At 41.3% G+C, this 15528-nt stretch overlaps 3 protein-coding genes and 1 non-coding gene across 4 annotated transcripts; 2 read left to right on the forward strand and 2 right to left on the reverse strand.

Moving 5' to 3' along the window:
- Positions 1 to 1653: 1653 nt before the first annotated feature.
- On the forward strand, positions 1654 to 6758 carry chmp5a (charged multivesicular body protein 5a). Its single transcript, XM_004079443.5, has 8 exons — positions 1654 to 1836; positions 3131 to 3235; positions 3309 to 3355; positions 3753 to 3846; positions 4154 to 4225; positions 5439 to 5547; positions 5773 to 5888; positions 6385 to 6758. The coding sequence occupies exons 1-8, from the start codon at positions 1768 to 1770 to the stop codon at positions 6433 to 6435; spliced, it is 663 nt and encodes a 220-aa protein (XP_004079491.1). The 5' UTR covers positions 1654 to 1767; the 3' UTR covers positions 6436 to 6758.
- Positions 6759 to 8696: 1938 nt separating this feature from the next.
- Positions 8697 to 8788, reverse strand: trnar-ucu (transfer RNA arginine (anticodon UCU)). Its single transcript is given in 2 exon segments — positions 8697 to 8732; positions 8752 to 8788. It is a non-coding gene; the product is annotated as a tRNA-Arg (tRNA).
- Positions 8789 to 8952: 164 nt separating this feature from the next.
- Positions 8953 to 11325, forward strand: bag1 (BCL2 associated athanogene 1). Its single transcript, XM_004079444.4, has 7 exons — positions 8953 to 9110; positions 9623 to 9751; positions 10044 to 10126; positions 10198 to 10311; positions 10395 to 10502; positions 10590 to 10652; positions 10739 to 11325. Exons 1-7 carry the CDS (start codon positions 9074 to 9076, stop codon positions 10826 to 10828), a joined length of 624 nt encoding a protein of 207 aa, XP_004079492.1. The 5' UTR covers positions 8953 to 9073; the 3' UTR covers positions 10829 to 11325.
- Positions 11326 to 12365: 1040 nt separating this feature from the next.
- On the reverse strand, positions 12366 to 15503 carry myl12.2 (myosin, light chain 12, genome duplicate 2). Its single transcript, XM_023965746.2, has 4 exons — positions 15365 to 15503; positions 14233 to 14440; positions 13992 to 14153; positions 12366 to 12737 (listed from the first exon to the last, which is right to left on the reverse strand). The coding sequence occupies exons 2-4, from the start codon at positions 14414 to 14416 to the stop codon at positions 12565 to 12567; spliced, it is 519 nt and encodes a 172-aa protein (XP_023821514.1). The 5' UTR covers positions 14417 to 14440; positions 15365 to 15503; the 3' UTR covers positions 12366 to 12564.
- Between the last annotated feature and the right edge of the window lie 25 nt (positions 15504 to 15528).

A 15528-nucleotide genomic window follows, 5' to 3' on the forward strand; every position in this document is an offset into this window, starting at 1 on the left:
TTGACTTCACTTACAATGCTTTGCAGTTTAACGTTCCCCATTTGAGTATTATTGCAAAACATATTCAGCTAATCTTTGTAAAGAAACAGCCCATAATCTGAATGGTAGCAATGCCTAAAGTCTGTTTAGCTGTTGGTTGAGAAACAATCGTGAATCCTTTGTCAAATCTTTTCTCAGGACATGAAATGTCTCCTTAAAAGGAGCCTTTTTGGAGGCGCAGTAGTTCTGGGACCCAGAGCTGCGCCTCCTGCACAGATTCTGTTTTATTTTTCCATTTCACAGCTCCGTGGTTTGTCACCAGCTGGCTTTCGTGAAACTCTTCAAGACGGGGTGGCGCTCTCCGCCGCAGCTGACAGTCCCTAACGGTGAAAAGATAAGAGGGGTCCTCGGAGGTTGGAGAGGCAAAATGAAATCACTCAGTGCTGAGAGCATTGATGAAACGGTCCACTGTAATTACCCACATCCTTTCATTGTTCTCCCACTTTCTGCATCCCAAGATGCACCTGAATTAGAAGCCTGTTAAACATGGTAAACGTGAAGAATGTAACTTATGAATTATGAGCTGGAAAACAGATTAAAAAAAAGAAATTTTAGAAATTGTTTTTAGAAATTTTCCAAAGAGCCAACATTTTACCAAGAAATTTCAAAATAAATGTTTATGTTTGTTATTCCTTGTTTTTTTTTGCTTCAGCTTTATTTTGAAATAAAAACAGCAGCATTGAGGCTGAATGTTTGACGCCCATTGATGCAAACACACATTAAACCATTTTTGATTCAAACTGACCTTAATTTAGCGTCTACTTGAAAGTGAAAACATGAGGGAAGTTTTTTTTTTCCAAAGCTGGAAATAAAAACAGGCGTAAAGAAGTGACGCTTCTGCAAAGGGGATTGTGGTCCTGATGCTGTGCAGACCCGTCCTTCAATTCAAACTCCAGAAAAACATTTTCAAAACCTTTTTTTTCAATTATACAAACAAAAAAAAAATATTCTTGAAAGCAGATCAGTTTTGAGAGTTTCAGGAAAAGGACAAATCTTTCAACTGTCTATAATTAAAACATTTTCAATTCTAAAAAAAACAAGAATGAAAATGTTTCTGTATTTTTCCAATCGAAGCTCAGATCCAGTCTGTCAAATGTTGTAAACTCAATTAGACCTCAGATGAAATAAAGATTGAAATTAGAAAAACATTTAAAAAAAAAACCATATACTGCTATATGTTTTATTGGAGCGCTCCCCCATTTAAATGACAGCATTAATATTCAAATAAAAAAAAGCAAGTTTTTGCAAATTTATTCAGATGGTTTGTTTGATTATAGCATCTAAATAAAATGCCAATAAAAGCTTAAATATTAGAACGTCATGATAAATTATTAAACATTTACAGACATTAAAGGCAAGAAAACTGACTGTCCTGCTGAAAATTAAAACTTTCCAAAAGCAGGCATTTTATCTTTTTTTCTCTCGTGACGTTTTCGGGCAGTGTCTTTGGGGAGGGGGATCATACAAACGGCCCCCCAGACGGATTTACGATGCTGCCCCTCTCATGCGGGGGACAAAAGATTTTCTGTGTGAACTGCAGTACCTCCATTCACCACAGAGGGGCAGCAGCGCGTCCAGCTCCCTCATTGGCTGCGAGCGTTCATGCTAGCCAATCAGAGCCTTTTGCGTGTGCGGCGTCGCTTCCGGGTGACTTCTGGAGAAATCCTTTGCTTTTTGTATTTTAATCGAGTAAGTCTGAACGCTGCGAGTCGGGGAAAGGGCTCGAACATGATCAGAATATTCGGACGCGGGAAGCCCAAAGCGCCTCCTCCGAACCTGTCGGACTGCATCAGCACCGTGAGTAAAGGCGGAAGGAGGACGGGGGTGTTTTCATCCACATAACGGTGCCGTGAACGCGCTAGCATGTCCACTATAAAAAACAGGGTAAACAATAAACCGAGGAATGATGTCGACGCTCCTAAAATCACAGTTAAACCTCAATTATTTAAGCTATTAGGGGATTCTAGAAATCAACCAGCAGATGGTTTAGTCCAGAAATGACACGCGACCCCCTCCCCCCCCCAAACACAAATAAACACAATGCAGTTCATATACATATATATGTCTACATATTACTATTTTGACCAATAAAATACATTTATAAAATAATTTAATCTTTTGAGCAAAACCTTTAGAATAGAAAACATCTTTTATTTTTTGGGCAGTGTTGTGTCCGTTTACTGTGTTGGTGGCTCTAAAAACAGGGATGCTGAGATCAGGATTTTCATCTGCGGGATCCTAAAACCGCTGGCGGGGTCAAGGTCTGCTGGCAGCTTCGTCTGATCGTGGATCCGTCACGTTTCCTTGACCGTTGTCTGGTTTTTGAGCCACCAATGCTTTTGGCAGACACAATTTCCAAAAGCAAACAAAAGCATGGAAGGAAGTCAGTCAGTTCCACTGATGCAGACCCACCTGGATGCCACCTGTCCAGGTAGGAAGCAGAAAAGCCAGACTGGCCTTTTGCAGAGCAGGTTTTATAGTCTGATGGAACAAGGTGGTGTCAACCCTGAATGATCAAACACGGCAGAGGGAACTTCATGATTTGGAGTTGTTTTTCAGTGACGGAGAAGAAACTTTGGGACATTATAGCTTGCAAAACAAAACAAAAGAAGTAATGTTTGGTAACGTTTGCGCCCTGTCCCACTAAAAGAGTCATTTGGTTTAGTTTAGTTTGGTTTAAAAAAATACACTTTATTTATTTTTTTGTTATCATTTAACCATTTATTCATAGCTTTTACATATTTACAATAATCTAATTATAACAGTCTATATTTCTATATTTGGGATCATTTTAACTTTTGTAGTTTTGACATCAGCTCACACAGGTTCCTTTCAAAATAAAGGAACTATATAAATAAAGGAGTGCTTTTATTTGACAGTGATGCCTCTTTATGTTTTAGGAGACATCTTTTTCCCATTAAAAAAAAAAGAAGAAGAAAAAAAAGGTCTTGCTGGTTGAATATGAACAGATTCAAATCCCTAAAGTTCCAAAGTAATTCTCAGAAAAGCTTCTCGGATGAAGACACTGTAGAAGTTTTCCAGCTGCCTCAAACGTCACAGACGTATTTTCCGAATTCGGATCCTCCCTCAGGTGGACGCCAGATCCGAGTCCATCGAGAAGAAAATAGGCCGACTGGACGCCGAGCTGCTGAAGTACAAGGATCAGCTGAAGAAGATGAGAGACGGACCCTCCAAGGTAGGAGATGGGATTGGATTTGGGCGTGTCTGTGCCGGAGGAAACATCTGCACTCCTCTGTTTTCATGTGCAGAACACGGTGAAGCAGAAGGCCATGAGGGTCCTGAAGCAGAAGAGAATGTGAGTCGCACACCCAGCAGCTACTTCACCACAAAAAGCACCATTTAGGGTTCTGGCCCCATTCCAGTTTCACTTTAACCAAAACCAATCAGAAAAGTTTTAGACGGATCCTTTAATGTATGAACAAAAGATACAAAATAAACATCTGCCTTGTCTCAAAAAACAAAAAAAGTGGAGGAAAAGCAGATTCAAGGGATTATTGATCATGTTTACACTGAAATGTGGAATAAAAAGGCTCCTCTTGTGGTTTTCCCACAACATTTTAAATGTTGGAAACTCACACAATATAATTGCCTTTTTAGTCAAATGCTTGACAACAATCGGAACTTCCTACGTTTCGACTGAACTAATTCCTCTGAAGCTCCCGGTGTTTTAAGAAACTCCTGCTCATCCTCAGGTATGAAGGTCAAAGGGAGCAGCTGGCTCAGCAGTCCTTCAACATGGAGCAGGCCAACTACACCATCCAGACATTAAAGGACACCAAGACCACCGTAAGAATCATCTCCAGCCCGAGGGAAAACCCAGAAATGTGTTGCATATTTGTTATTTATGTAGCTTAACAAAAACTCCTAACGGTATTGCATTATATTGATTTAAATTTGTGTCTCAGAGAAGAGTAAAAATGTTTCTGCCTTGCTCATGGTGTAGCTCAGGAAGAAAGCCGGAGCCATCTTTGTTAGGTGAAAAAACCTGAAGTTACCTCGCTGAGCTGCTAATCCTGCTTCATACTCGACCCACCGGTCTTTACCTGAACGACAGGTCATGTGACTCAGTCCCCTGCCTTCTCTCTGTGTGCAGGTGGAGGCCATGAAGATCGGAGCAAAGGAAATGAAAAAGGCGTACAAAGATGTCAAACTGGATCAGATCGACGTATGTCTGTTTTCATTGGGACTAAGTGTTGGTGGTGGTGCTCCTATTTGCAGATAGTTTACCGTCTTTTATTTATTTTTTTAAAAGCACTTTCAAAATAATGAATCTTCCATTGGTTCTATCTCCATAGCAACCATTTTGTTTTCTGGTCGTTTGGGGGTGACGAACAAGTCGATGTAAATTTTAGAGGAATCTGTAAAAGTAAACTTCTAGATTTCCTTGGCAACGGAGGTTTTTTTTTTTAGCCACGCTCACATTCCTAATTTGGTCATGTCGTATGTGATATCCTGTCATTCAGCTTGAGTCAACGTGTAGTTTTCTTCTCCTATATTGTTGGACAAAACTGTAGGAAGGCGGGGGACATGCTGGACATGTCGCTAGTCTGTCACAGGGCTGACTTTGTTCGTGGTGAAATTTCCCTCTAAGGCACAGAAAGAAAGAATTAAGAAAACAATCTGGTCCTAATGATCGTTTAGGTCCTAACGGCCCTTATGGTCCTAACGGCCCTTATGGTCCTAACGGTCCTCATGGTCCTTATGGTCCTCATGGTCCTTATGGTCTAAATGGTCCATTGGTCCTTACGGTCCTAACGATCCTTACCATCCTTATGATCCTAACGTCCCTTATGGTCCTAACGATCCTTATGGTCCTAACGCTCCTTATGGTCCTATTGGTCCTATTGGTCCTTATGGTCCTAACAGTCCTTACGGTGCTTATGATCCTAACGTCCCTTATGGTCCTAACGGTCCTTATAGTCCTAACGATTCTTACGATCCTTATGGTCCTTACAGTCCTTATGGTCCAAGTGGTCCTATTGGTCCTTATGGTCTAAATGGTCCATTGGTCCTTACGGTCCTAACGATCCTTATGATCCTAACGGTCCTTATGGTCCAAATGGTCCTTACGGCCCTTATGGTCCAAATGGTCCTTATGGTCCTCATGATCCTAACCGTCCTTATAGTCCTTACAGTCCTTATGGTCCAGGACGGCTGCGGCAGGACATTAACCAGTAAGAAGCTCTACTGCTGAGCTGATATGATGTAGTTTGAAAATTTGGACGTGAGTAATAGTGAAGAACAGAAATGCGACTAAAATACGTATTCATTTTTTGTGGTTAAATGAGTCTTTGTGTATCAGAGTGATATTTACCCCGTACAGAGTAGGAGGGTAGCTGAGGGGTCAGAGGGCGGCCTCAAAGACATTTTTATTGCAGGATTTGCAGGACCAGCTGGAGGACATGATGGAGGAGGCAGGTGAGGTCCAGGAGTCCCTGAGCCGCAGCTACGGAACTCCAGACATCGATGAGGAGGACCTTGAAGCTGGTACGTCTTTTTTGCCTCTCAACATGAAACTGCAGGTCGCGTCAGACTTTAATTACCTCACGGTTCCAAGAACCTCAAAGGGAATAACCTGCACGCCAATCACCTTTGCAGGCAAAGGAAGTGGAGCACGCCGACCTGGGCGCGAGAAATATGACTGTTGAGATTGGATTTTAATGATGACAGAATCTTAATTGGTTTCTCCTGGAAATGAACTTTGCTTTCCAGAGCTGGATGCTCTGGGTGACGAGCTGCTGCTGGATGAAGACAGCTCCTACCTGGATGAGGCTTCGGCTGCTCCGTCCATCCCTGAAGGAATCCCCAGTGACAGCAAGACAAACAAGGTGACGGGTCACACAGAAAAACAAAACAAAAGAACGTCGAAAGAAAGAAGAGTTCAATTTGTTCACAGTATAGAACAATAAAAAAGTTGTATCCAGCATTAATTTAGCTATTGGAACTACCACAGAGTTTAAGGGCCAGTTTACAAACACGTGGTTCATGAAGGAGGTCATGAACCCAGACATGGCGGCCGATGCTTTCGTAGAGCCCTTCAATATGAATCGGTCGTGATCGTTGACGTTAGTCGAGGCGAGGAAGACAGATCAGAACCTTCAGTTTGCAGCTTTTTCATCTAAAACTTCTTTTCAGTTTCAAACTTTGTCTTCGAGACGATTCCATGCTGCCTTTGATCCGTGTGGTTAGTCCCCCCTATGGCCGCTGGGACACAAACAACACGATGATCTGAGAGTCCAGAAAACTCTGTTGCTTCTCTGCAAATCTCTGGAAGAACTCCACGCTGTGGAAAAGAATCCATTTGAAGTTGTGGTTTGTTTGCAGGACGGCGTGTTGGTGGACGAGTTCGGCCTGCCGCAGATTCCCGCCACATGAACGCAGACGCCCGAAAGAGACTGCACTTCAACTGAATCCACTTTTCTATGTAGAGAAACGTTTCTACATGCCACGCATTTGAGCGGAGAACACTATGGTTGTGTCGCTGTCCTTGTGTCGTCATTTGTTACAGCTGTTGTGTTGGCGTGTGGCCTTATCAGTCATTTCTTTTTTGTTTAATCTTCTCGTCAATGTCAACAATAATTTATTTCACATTCTTCCAGTTTTCTGTGTTAGAGAAGTTGTTTGTTTTGAGCTTTTTCTCTATTAAAAATGTTTCTAGAATTTTAAAGTCACAGAATAAATCCTTTGTTCTAACTAAACCCTAAGAAATTTGAATATTTGTTCACATTTGATTAAATGTAGTATTTTTGTTTTGTATTCTTGAGCTTATAGGATACAGGGGCCCCCATAAAAAAAAAAGAAATAAACAAATATATGAGAATAAATTCATAAAATTATGAGGAAAAGGGAAACATTTTGAGAGAATAAAGTTGTAAAGTCAGGTTTTGTTTATTTTAGTAAATGTTCAAGTTTATTTTCATTAAATTACAACCTTATTCACTTTTTTATTTCAAAATTGCAACATATTTAATTATATTTTTTATTCTATTCTAATAAAATTTTAACTTTTTTTTCTATAAACTGAACAATTTTATTTTGAATAAAATTTTGACCTTTTTTCTTAAAATTTTACACCTTTATTCCTGTAAACTTTTTCTCAGGCGTTATTGATTGAGGACTCTGAAGTCTGCATGTGGGACGGACTGGTGACCTGTGCAGGGTGTGCCCTGCCTTTTTCTGGCCTGGACAGGCTCCCGTGACCCCAAAAAGGAATATAGCGGGTTGAGGTGGATGGACAAACTCTTCTCTCCTCAATGCCTGAATAAGACTAACTTATTAACAACTGGCTCTTGTCATTTTTGGCCAAAAATGTTGGTCTCATGGCTTGACCTTACATCTTGAGGCCAGGCGTCCACAACCGAGGACATCTCATTGTGGGTTTTATTACCACTGTAGTTAAGTCTGATTACCTGGGGAAATGTGACTACTAAACAAAAAAGGCATATCAAACAAGAGCTCGGCTTTCATTTTGTTCATTTGATGTTTTTTTTGTTGGTATTAGGCTGGATGGCTCAGTTGGTTTAGAGTCTCGGGAGAAACCGGTTTTCAGTCCTGGGGGGTGCAATCATAGACTACAATGAGCCTCGTTCGGCGTGGGTCTTTGGGCTAGACCCTCTATCCTAGTGTCAAACTGTGTAGCCACAAGGGGTTGCACGTCTAGTATAATAAATATTTACTATTTTTACAAAGAGTAAGTAGTAATTTCCTGCAGTAGATCTCCATCCACTATAGTAAACAGTGAGTTACTATTTGCAAATAGAGTTAAAAACTGAGCGCACGCCGTTTCTTTAAACCAAAAGAACATGGACTGGACATTGTTTCCCACAATGCATTTCATTTTTGTAGTTAAATTGGACGTGTAAGGGCATATACATATATAGAAAACAAAATACCTTGTCTCTAGAGTCTAGAGGGACTCGAACTTACAATCTTTGAATCTCTTGTCAACGATTTATTTAGACATCCACTCTGCAAAAGCTGCTTGTTGATAGAGTTCAAGCTCGCTAATTCTTGGAATTGATTTCCAATCAAATCACACATTTTTGCTGATGGGGTTACCTGTTGCAGGTGCTAAAGGTATTTTTCATTTGGTGGTTTATACTAGATGTCCTCCGTTGTAGGTAAACCAGCTGTGTTTTTCCGCTAATGGAAACGTGTAGTAAAATAACAAGTAAATCCCCTTTAATCTAACAATTAAAAAGTTATTTATGTGTGTTCATCTTTTAAATCAACAGTCAGATTTTTTAATATTGTCAATACATCTGTATTTTTCACATAAATAATTTATTTTATGTTATTCTGCTGTAGTACATTAAATAGACCATTATGATGTTTTAATGTGCAAAATCTCCAAAGTTTAATTTAGTGTATATTTCCGTTAGTAACAAATGTCATATACTATTAGGCATGCATATTTCACACATGGCAGAAGAGATCATGAAAGCCACGAGGCCGACATAAAACCTCCAAAATCGCACACGTTCCAAGCGGGGCTCGAACTTGCAACTTCAGGGTGTGTGTTATGAAAGTTGGAAACTTTATATCGACTTACGGGCGCTGTCCTTTTCCCACAATGCATCACGTGTTTGTAGTTAACGCAGTATTTGAGGCGCATAAACTGTAAAAGTAAAAAAGTGCGACTCTGGTGGGACTCGAACCCACAACCTTTGAATCTCTTTTGATCGATTTAGCTAGAAGTCCAATGCGCTATCCATTGCGCCACAGAGCCGGTTGGTCGAGTCAAGGTCTGCATAGAAAGCAAAATTTTCAACATTCGTGACTGACTGTCGGCGTTGGAAAGTTTAAGGATCAAACATTCAAACAGAAAAACACGCTTCGACATTATTTTTTAAATCTGTCTCTATATATTTATACGTATGTATATGGATAAAAAGGACCTTTTGAAATGCAGCGGAAAATCAGTCCGTCATTTCCGGTGCTGACCGGAAGTAGTTAGCTGTTAGCGGAGATAGCCGGGTGACTTGTGTTGAGGTTGAAGAACAAACACAAAGACATGTCTGATCAAACGATAAACCTGATAGTCAACTACGGTAAGAAAACGTTTTGAATTTTAAACAAACGGAGACTGAAGCGGCTCCGAGTCTTAGATGTGACTGTAGCTCAGAAATCCTTTGCTTGTTGTTGTGTAGCCCAAACGCAAAAACCGGTTCTAGGAAAAACTTCTGCTGATCATGATGTGAAATGAACTATTTACTGTTAGGCATTGAATGTCTCAGCAAACTGCTTTACCTGTCTGCTCAAAATTCGAATTATGTTCATTTTTAATTGTGGATTCATAACAAATATAACGTGTCATCAAATGCTAAAAATAGCAGAAAAAAGGTTCAAATCAAAAGACTAATGAGGATCAGACTCTACAAATGGGTTTGATTATAATAAACTTTCAAGAAGTCTCACTTCATTACAGATTTTAAATGAAATAAATTGTAATTGATTAATTTTTGTTGGCTTCACAACTGAGGTTTGGCGATATGAATTCACACAAACCTGTTTTATTTATGTTCACAACGTTATGACAACTGCATGAATGTCTGTTGATCAGGTTCAGTAAAACACAACATCAAACTAACGAGTCCAGATGACGGCAACGGGCCGGCAGTGAAGGATTTATCAGAAGCTGTCTGTCAGGCCACCGGCGTTCCCCCCGCCTCTCAAAAACTCATCTTCAAAGGTTTGGGTTTGACCTACATTCTTTTTTTTTTTTTTTTTTGAATGCATCCCATAATTAGGCCTTGACTCCATGTCGCGGCATTGTGATAGTTTCTGAAAACGAAGATCTAAAGTGATCAACCAGCTGAGCGTTGTTGCAGTGTCGTGGTGATGCAGACAAAAACGGTTGTCGTGGTTACCAGTTTCTTTAATTTGCTAAAAACTATACATAAGGAAGACCAAATCTTTATTTCTGTATTTTCTTTGACTTGGTGCGTCTGCAATTTTTTGCTAACATATTCTTCTTTCTTCAGGGAAGTCTCTGAAAGAGATGGACGAGAGGCTTTCCACCTACGGGATCAAAGACGGCTGCAAACTCATGATGATCGGGAAACGGGTAAGACGCTCGGGCGCCGCCCCTGATTGAGTTGGCGTGCGCACATCCCACTGACAACGCTGTACAAACAGAACAGTCCGGAGGAAGAAGCTGAGCTGAAGAAGCTGAAAGACATTGAGAAGTCGGTGGAAGTGACCGCCAAGAAGCTGGAGAAGGTGGACGGGGAGTTGACGGGACTGAAGAACGTGAGCCACAGATCCTGGAGGGAGAAAAGCATCGTCAGATGGGTCGTTTCTTTGAGGTTTCACCTCTTTTCTTTGCTCTGCAGGGCTTCTTGGCCAAAGACCTCCAAGCTGAGGCTTTGAGCAAACTTGACCAGAGAGTTAAAGTTGCTGCTGAGCAGTTCATGAAGATTCTGGAGCAGATAGACGCCATAGTAATCTCTTTTTGGATTGAGCTTTTTATCCCTCGAGTGTTGGTCATTTCTAACACACTCCTCTCTCTCTCTCTCTTTCCTCTAAAGTCTGTCCCGGAGAATTTTAACGACTTCAGAGTGAAGAAAAGGGGCCTCATAAAAACCGTGCAGGTTAGCCAGTAGGTTTCTTTTTTTCTGCTTTTACTGACGACGCTAAAAAAAATTGACTCCTATTTTTCTGTTTTTCGTGGCCTCAGGACTTCCTGGCCCAGTGCGACAGGCTGGAGGCGGGTATATCAGACCACCTATCAAAGACCCAGTCCAAGAACTTGGCTCTGGCAGACTGAAGCTGCTTCCCTTACTGTGTGCTATCTGTTGCTCTGTGAGCAAAGTGTACCAACGGCTTCAGATGTGGAGCAGATTTTATTTATTTCTCGGTGTGATGTGCTTCATAACGAAAGGAGACTTTGCTGAGATCATGAGGGTCAGCCGTAGGTGAAGATGCGTCTCAGACTCAGACATGGACTGGAGCGTCGGTGGTGCTTTGATGTTTACCGTAGATCAAATCCTCCGTCTGTCCTGTGGCGTTTTCCTCCCATCGGCCTTCAGCTGTTCCTCTCGGTCGCCGCCAGCCTGATCCACAGAAGTAAGTGAACCCTCTTTAGATGTTTCCACCACGTCAACTTGAAGAGGTTTGTGAATTTACAGAGTTGTATTTTTGTTATAAAAAAAGGAGAAAGTCAAATTAGGCAAATCACATCATCATCAACTGACTTCTACTGTACATGTTCATCAAAATCACGACGACTGCAGAAAAATGAATAAATTTTAAGCCAAAAAGACAGATCTCCAATGTTTGGACGTTTATTTCTGAAGTCCCGCTCCCATCATCTTCTGATCGATTTTCCCAGCATTCCTTAATGATGATGCCATTTTTAGCCAAAATCAGAGTAAGCCAGCCCCCACTTCCCATCGCCCATCCTTTTATACAGTGAGCTTAATGGAAAGACCCACTCTGGGGAAACTGGTGTGTTTCTTTAACCTCTTCTTGGGGCATTTTTCTGATGATGGAGGACAAATATTTAAAAGAAATTCAGCTTAAATTGCAAATCTGAGGATTTCTTTATTCAACTTGTTGTGAATCAGGAGCAGGCGAAAAAAAATGACGCTTGAAATCAACCCAAGAGACCCTGTGATCGCAAGGTCATCCGCTCTGGAACACGGCGCCAAGTCATCCACCGTTCGCTCCAGGAGTTCCATCCTTAGATCTTTTTGATCGATGATGGCCTTTGGCTCCTGGGTCTCTTCTTCCACAAGGTGTTTTCAGATGTTTTACCACTTCACTGACGACCTTTGACATGAAGTTCAGAGATTCCTTAATATCTGCAATTTCAGCAGCTAATTTGGTTTTACTGGTCATGTTGCTCCGAGTCTCGGTTAAAGATGAAGCTGCTCTGCTCAGTCCTCTTCTTTTTGGACACAGTAACTGCTAATCGTCAACATGATCGAGTGCCGGTAGTTTAAAGTGGATAAATGTAGCGTAAATACCGATATCTTGATGATTGAAGGATGACGCCATGTTTTTTGGATTTTTGATGGATTGTATCAGGCCTCCATTCCAAGAATGGCACCAGTCTGCCTCCTTCAGGGAGGCAGGAACAGGAAGTGACCCAAGCGATGTTATTAGAACAGATGGTGACCGCCATCGTTGAACCCACAATGACGTGCAGAAGTGACTGGATTCCTTCATAGGAATCCCTTAATGATCCACCTTCAGCTGTTCTAGAACATGAGGTTGTTTCTGTGACATGAAGACGTCATGGCGCCGGTGAATCACGCCGACTCATCACATCCCATATAATAACTTTTTCTGAAAAGCCAAAATCATTTCAGGACACTTTATTCTGAAAGAAAGAAGACGTCTGGTCTGTGCAAAGGAGCTTTAAAGTAGGATTGGTGGAGGACCCAGAGGTCCCGCAAGCAGCTTCAACAAAACACCGCTGGCAGGTTCAGCCGTGACGCCACAACAGCCAACGCCGTCCAACATGAAGAACGCCGTGACCTTTGGACAGGCGGCGAGTCTCTAATCGTCCTTGTCCTTGGCGCCGTGTTTGAGAATGCGCGTGAAAGCCACGTAGTTGAAGTTGCCCTTCTTGTCGATGGGCGCCTCGCGGAAGAGCTCGTCCACGTCTTCGTCTGTGAACCTGTCGCCCATGGTGGTGAGCAGCTCCCTGAGGAACTCCTCCTGGATCAGACCTGCGGGGAGGAAACACTTTCAGGGGAATCCTCCGTGTTTCTGCCAAAAACTGGGAACCAATCAGAATCGGACGTCATAAACCCAATTCATTCTGTTTGGATACATTTTGCTATCAAAAACAATTCCAAGGAGACCTAAAATATTTTTGAACCCACCCTGGATATAGTTAAGTTGCATCATCATCATCATCATCACCCTTAGAAGTCTCTGAACGCTGATTTCAGCCCGACTCACCACTGACAGTTTGCATTCACAATATGACGTTTCAAACAGCTTTGACATCATTTTTGGGTTTAAAACAAACACAGCCCGGGTTACGACAAGAATGACGAGGTCCTTCAAACCAGAATGTCCCAAAACGTCCAACCGTCTCCTCTCACTCGTCAAGCTGCGACAGATGGAGCTGTCCTCCTCTGTGGTGCTGAAGTCGTTCAGAATCAGCCGACAGGAACCACAAGACCAAATGTCCTTTAAACCGCTACCTCGCTGTCGACGAGCGGGAGCGAAAAGGCCGTTTTCTGTGCGTTTCTGCGAGTGCATGCGTACGTGAGCCAGCAGAACAAGGAGATAGTTGACCGAGGAGGAGCGTCCGACCTTTGATATCATCAAAGGTAATGGAGAAACAAACATCTAATCGTTTTCAGACACGCCAATCGTCTTTTGATCCATTTTCTAAGCGTTTCCACTGGTCTTTCAATAATGATTATGACGTTTTTAACCCAAATTTTCTTTTGTTTTCTAGGCGAGTTGAGTTGTGGGCGGGACTGTTGGTGTGGAGTAAGCCCCGCCCCCCCTTTAGTGAAGACTGAAGTGTAGATAAAGTAGATTTAAGAATAAAGCTAGCTTGTTCCATCTGTCCACATTCCTGTGGTGAAGAGGAAGGAAAGACAGCAAAGTGCAGCTGCTTTGATATATTTCTATATATTTAGGGAGGATTATACCATTTTTTTATCTGTACAGTTGTGATCTTTGCTATTAAACATAAAATCAATTTGTTTCATCATTTTTGCGATTTCTTCTTTTTTTTGGTAAAAAAAGACAAACTCTGAATTGTGTTTTTGTATAGTTTGAGGTTCATGTGAAATATTATGAAATCCCTGGCTGCGATTGTACTAAACAGTCCCACAAAAAACTACTTTAAAAGTATGTTTTTGGAGCATATCGTAGTAAATAAAAAAAAGCTGAGAAGGGCCCAGGACCTCTCAGGCTTTCATTTTATTTCCTAGAAAAGCCCGTTAAGCAGGAGGACTGACCCGTTCCCTCTTCATCAAAGCAGGCGAAAGCGTTGCGGATCACATCCTCCGGGTCGGTGCCGTTCAGCTTCTCCCCGAACATGGTCAGGAACATGGTGAAGTTGACCGGGCCCGGAGCTTCGTTCATCATGGCTTCCAGGTACTCGTCTGTGGGGTTCTTACCTGGAACACATTCAAGTCCCTATTAGCATCACCAGCCCCACGGCTTGTGTAGCGCAGACAGAATCACACAAAGCTCTACCTAATGAGGCGAGCATGTCGTGAAGGTCTTCCTTGTCAATAAAGCCGTCCCTGTTTTGGTCGATCATGTTGAACGCCTCCTTGAACTCCTGGATCTGGGACTGGTCGAACATGGCGAACACGTTGGACGTGGCCCTCTGGGGACGCTTCTTGGTGTTCTTGCCCTTGGCCCTCTTGCTGGACATTCTGGCTGCTGCGTGGTCGACCTCCTGAAATGCAGACATGGAGACAGGTTGGAACCGAAGTACGAGATCCAACGATTGATCCGAGTTCAGTTACGGTTTGACCGATGGGACAGATCCTTAGAATTTAGGACGTTTAGTTTGTGAAGCAGAAACTAAAACTTCTGTGAAACAGAAGCTCTACCTGGAAGTACATCCATCCAATTTTTATTCTAATTTCTTTAGAGTAAGGAGGAATGATGGTAAGTTTCAGCATAAACTTGACATTTGTTGTTACCAACCAATATTAATATTGATCTCTGATTTCTTTTAAATAAAAGGTCTCTTGGGTTTAGTATTACATGTTAATAGATTATTGTAATAAATCGATCGTGTGCTGGATTACAGGTTTTGTTTGCATTGAGTAGTTTCTATAAACAAAACACCTTTTTTGTTGTTGCTGAAAAGCCCTATAAGTTAAAGTTTAAGGAATCAACTGATGTGGTGTGTTTGGTATTATTTTGGAAAAATACATTATAAAATGATGCAGCTAAACTGTGATTTTAAAGCACAAAAACTTACAGCGGAATTTTTATTCTAAACTTATTTTGAGTTTTATTATGATTTGATCCTTTTTTTTTAAATAATAACAGCTTATTCATGGGATTTTATTAATTGTCATAAATAAATAAAAATCATATATATATATATATATATATATATATATATATATATATATATATATGATTTTTATTTATTTTTTTAAAGAAAAAACAACGCATTTTATTTATAAAACAAACAAAACATAATTTTTTATCTCATCATCATCTCTTGACCTAATTAAAACGGTGAGCTAGCTTTAGCTTTAGCCGCTACACGGGATTACTTCCGCGCATCTCCGCTGACCTTAAATCGATTAAAACTAATCTGTTTACAGAATTAAAGACCGAAAAAATAACCCGAATGACCCACCTCAGTGCAAATATTAATCTCTCAGAGAAAATGACGGTTTAAAATAAACCGCAGCCACAGGCTAATGAAGAAGAGGAGCGTCAATATTTTATGTTCTGGTTCTGAAAATGGACCAATCAGAGGGCAGCTGGACGAAACCAACGGTCTGGAATGTTCCACTTTAC

This window comes from Oryzias latipes, chromosome 17 (assembly GCF_053564925.1).
Source record: "Oryzias latipes strain Hd-rR chromosome 17, Olatipes_Hd-rR_3.1".
NCBI classification, from domain to species: domain Eukaryota; kingdom Metazoa; phylum Chordata; class Actinopteri; order Beloniformes; family Adrianichthyidae; genus Oryzias; species Oryzias latipes.

Coding starts and splice junctions, on each gene's coding strand:
- chmp5a (XM_004079443.5), top strand. CDS start 1,768: ATGATCAGAATATTCGGACGCGGGAAGCCCAAAGCGCCTCCTCCGAAC. Junction 4,226..5,438: donor TCAAACTGGATCAGATCGAC/GTATGTCTGTTT, acceptor TTTTTATTGCAG/GATTTGCAGGACCAGCTGGA. Junction 5,548..5,772: donor TGAGGAGGACCTTGAAGCTG/GTACGTCTTTTT, acceptor TTTGCTTTCCAG/AGCTGGATGCTCTGGGTGAC.
- bag1 (XM_004079444.4), top strand. CDS start 9,074: ATGTCTGATCAAACGATAAACCTGATAGTCAACTACG. Junction 10,127..10,197: donor TCATGATGATCGGGAAACGG/GTAAGACGCTCG, acceptor CTGTACAAACAG/AACAGTCCGGAGGAAGAAGC. Junction 10,312..10,394: donor AGTTGACGGGACTGAAGAAC/GTGAGCCACAGA, acceptor TTTGCTCTGCAG/GGCTTCTTGGCCAAAGACCT.
- myl12.2 (XM_023965746.2), bottom strand. CDS start 14,416: ATGTCCAGCAAGAGGGCCAAGGGCAAGAACACCAAGAAGCGTCCCCAG. Junction 14,154..14,232: donor CGACATGCTCGCCTCATTAG/GTAGAGCTTTGT, acceptor AATGTGTTCCAG/GTAAGAACCCCACAGACGAG. Junction 12,738..13,991: donor CTTTGATGAAGAGGGAACGG/GTCAGTCCTCCT, acceptor TCCTCCCCGCAG/GTCTGATCCAGGAGGAGTTC.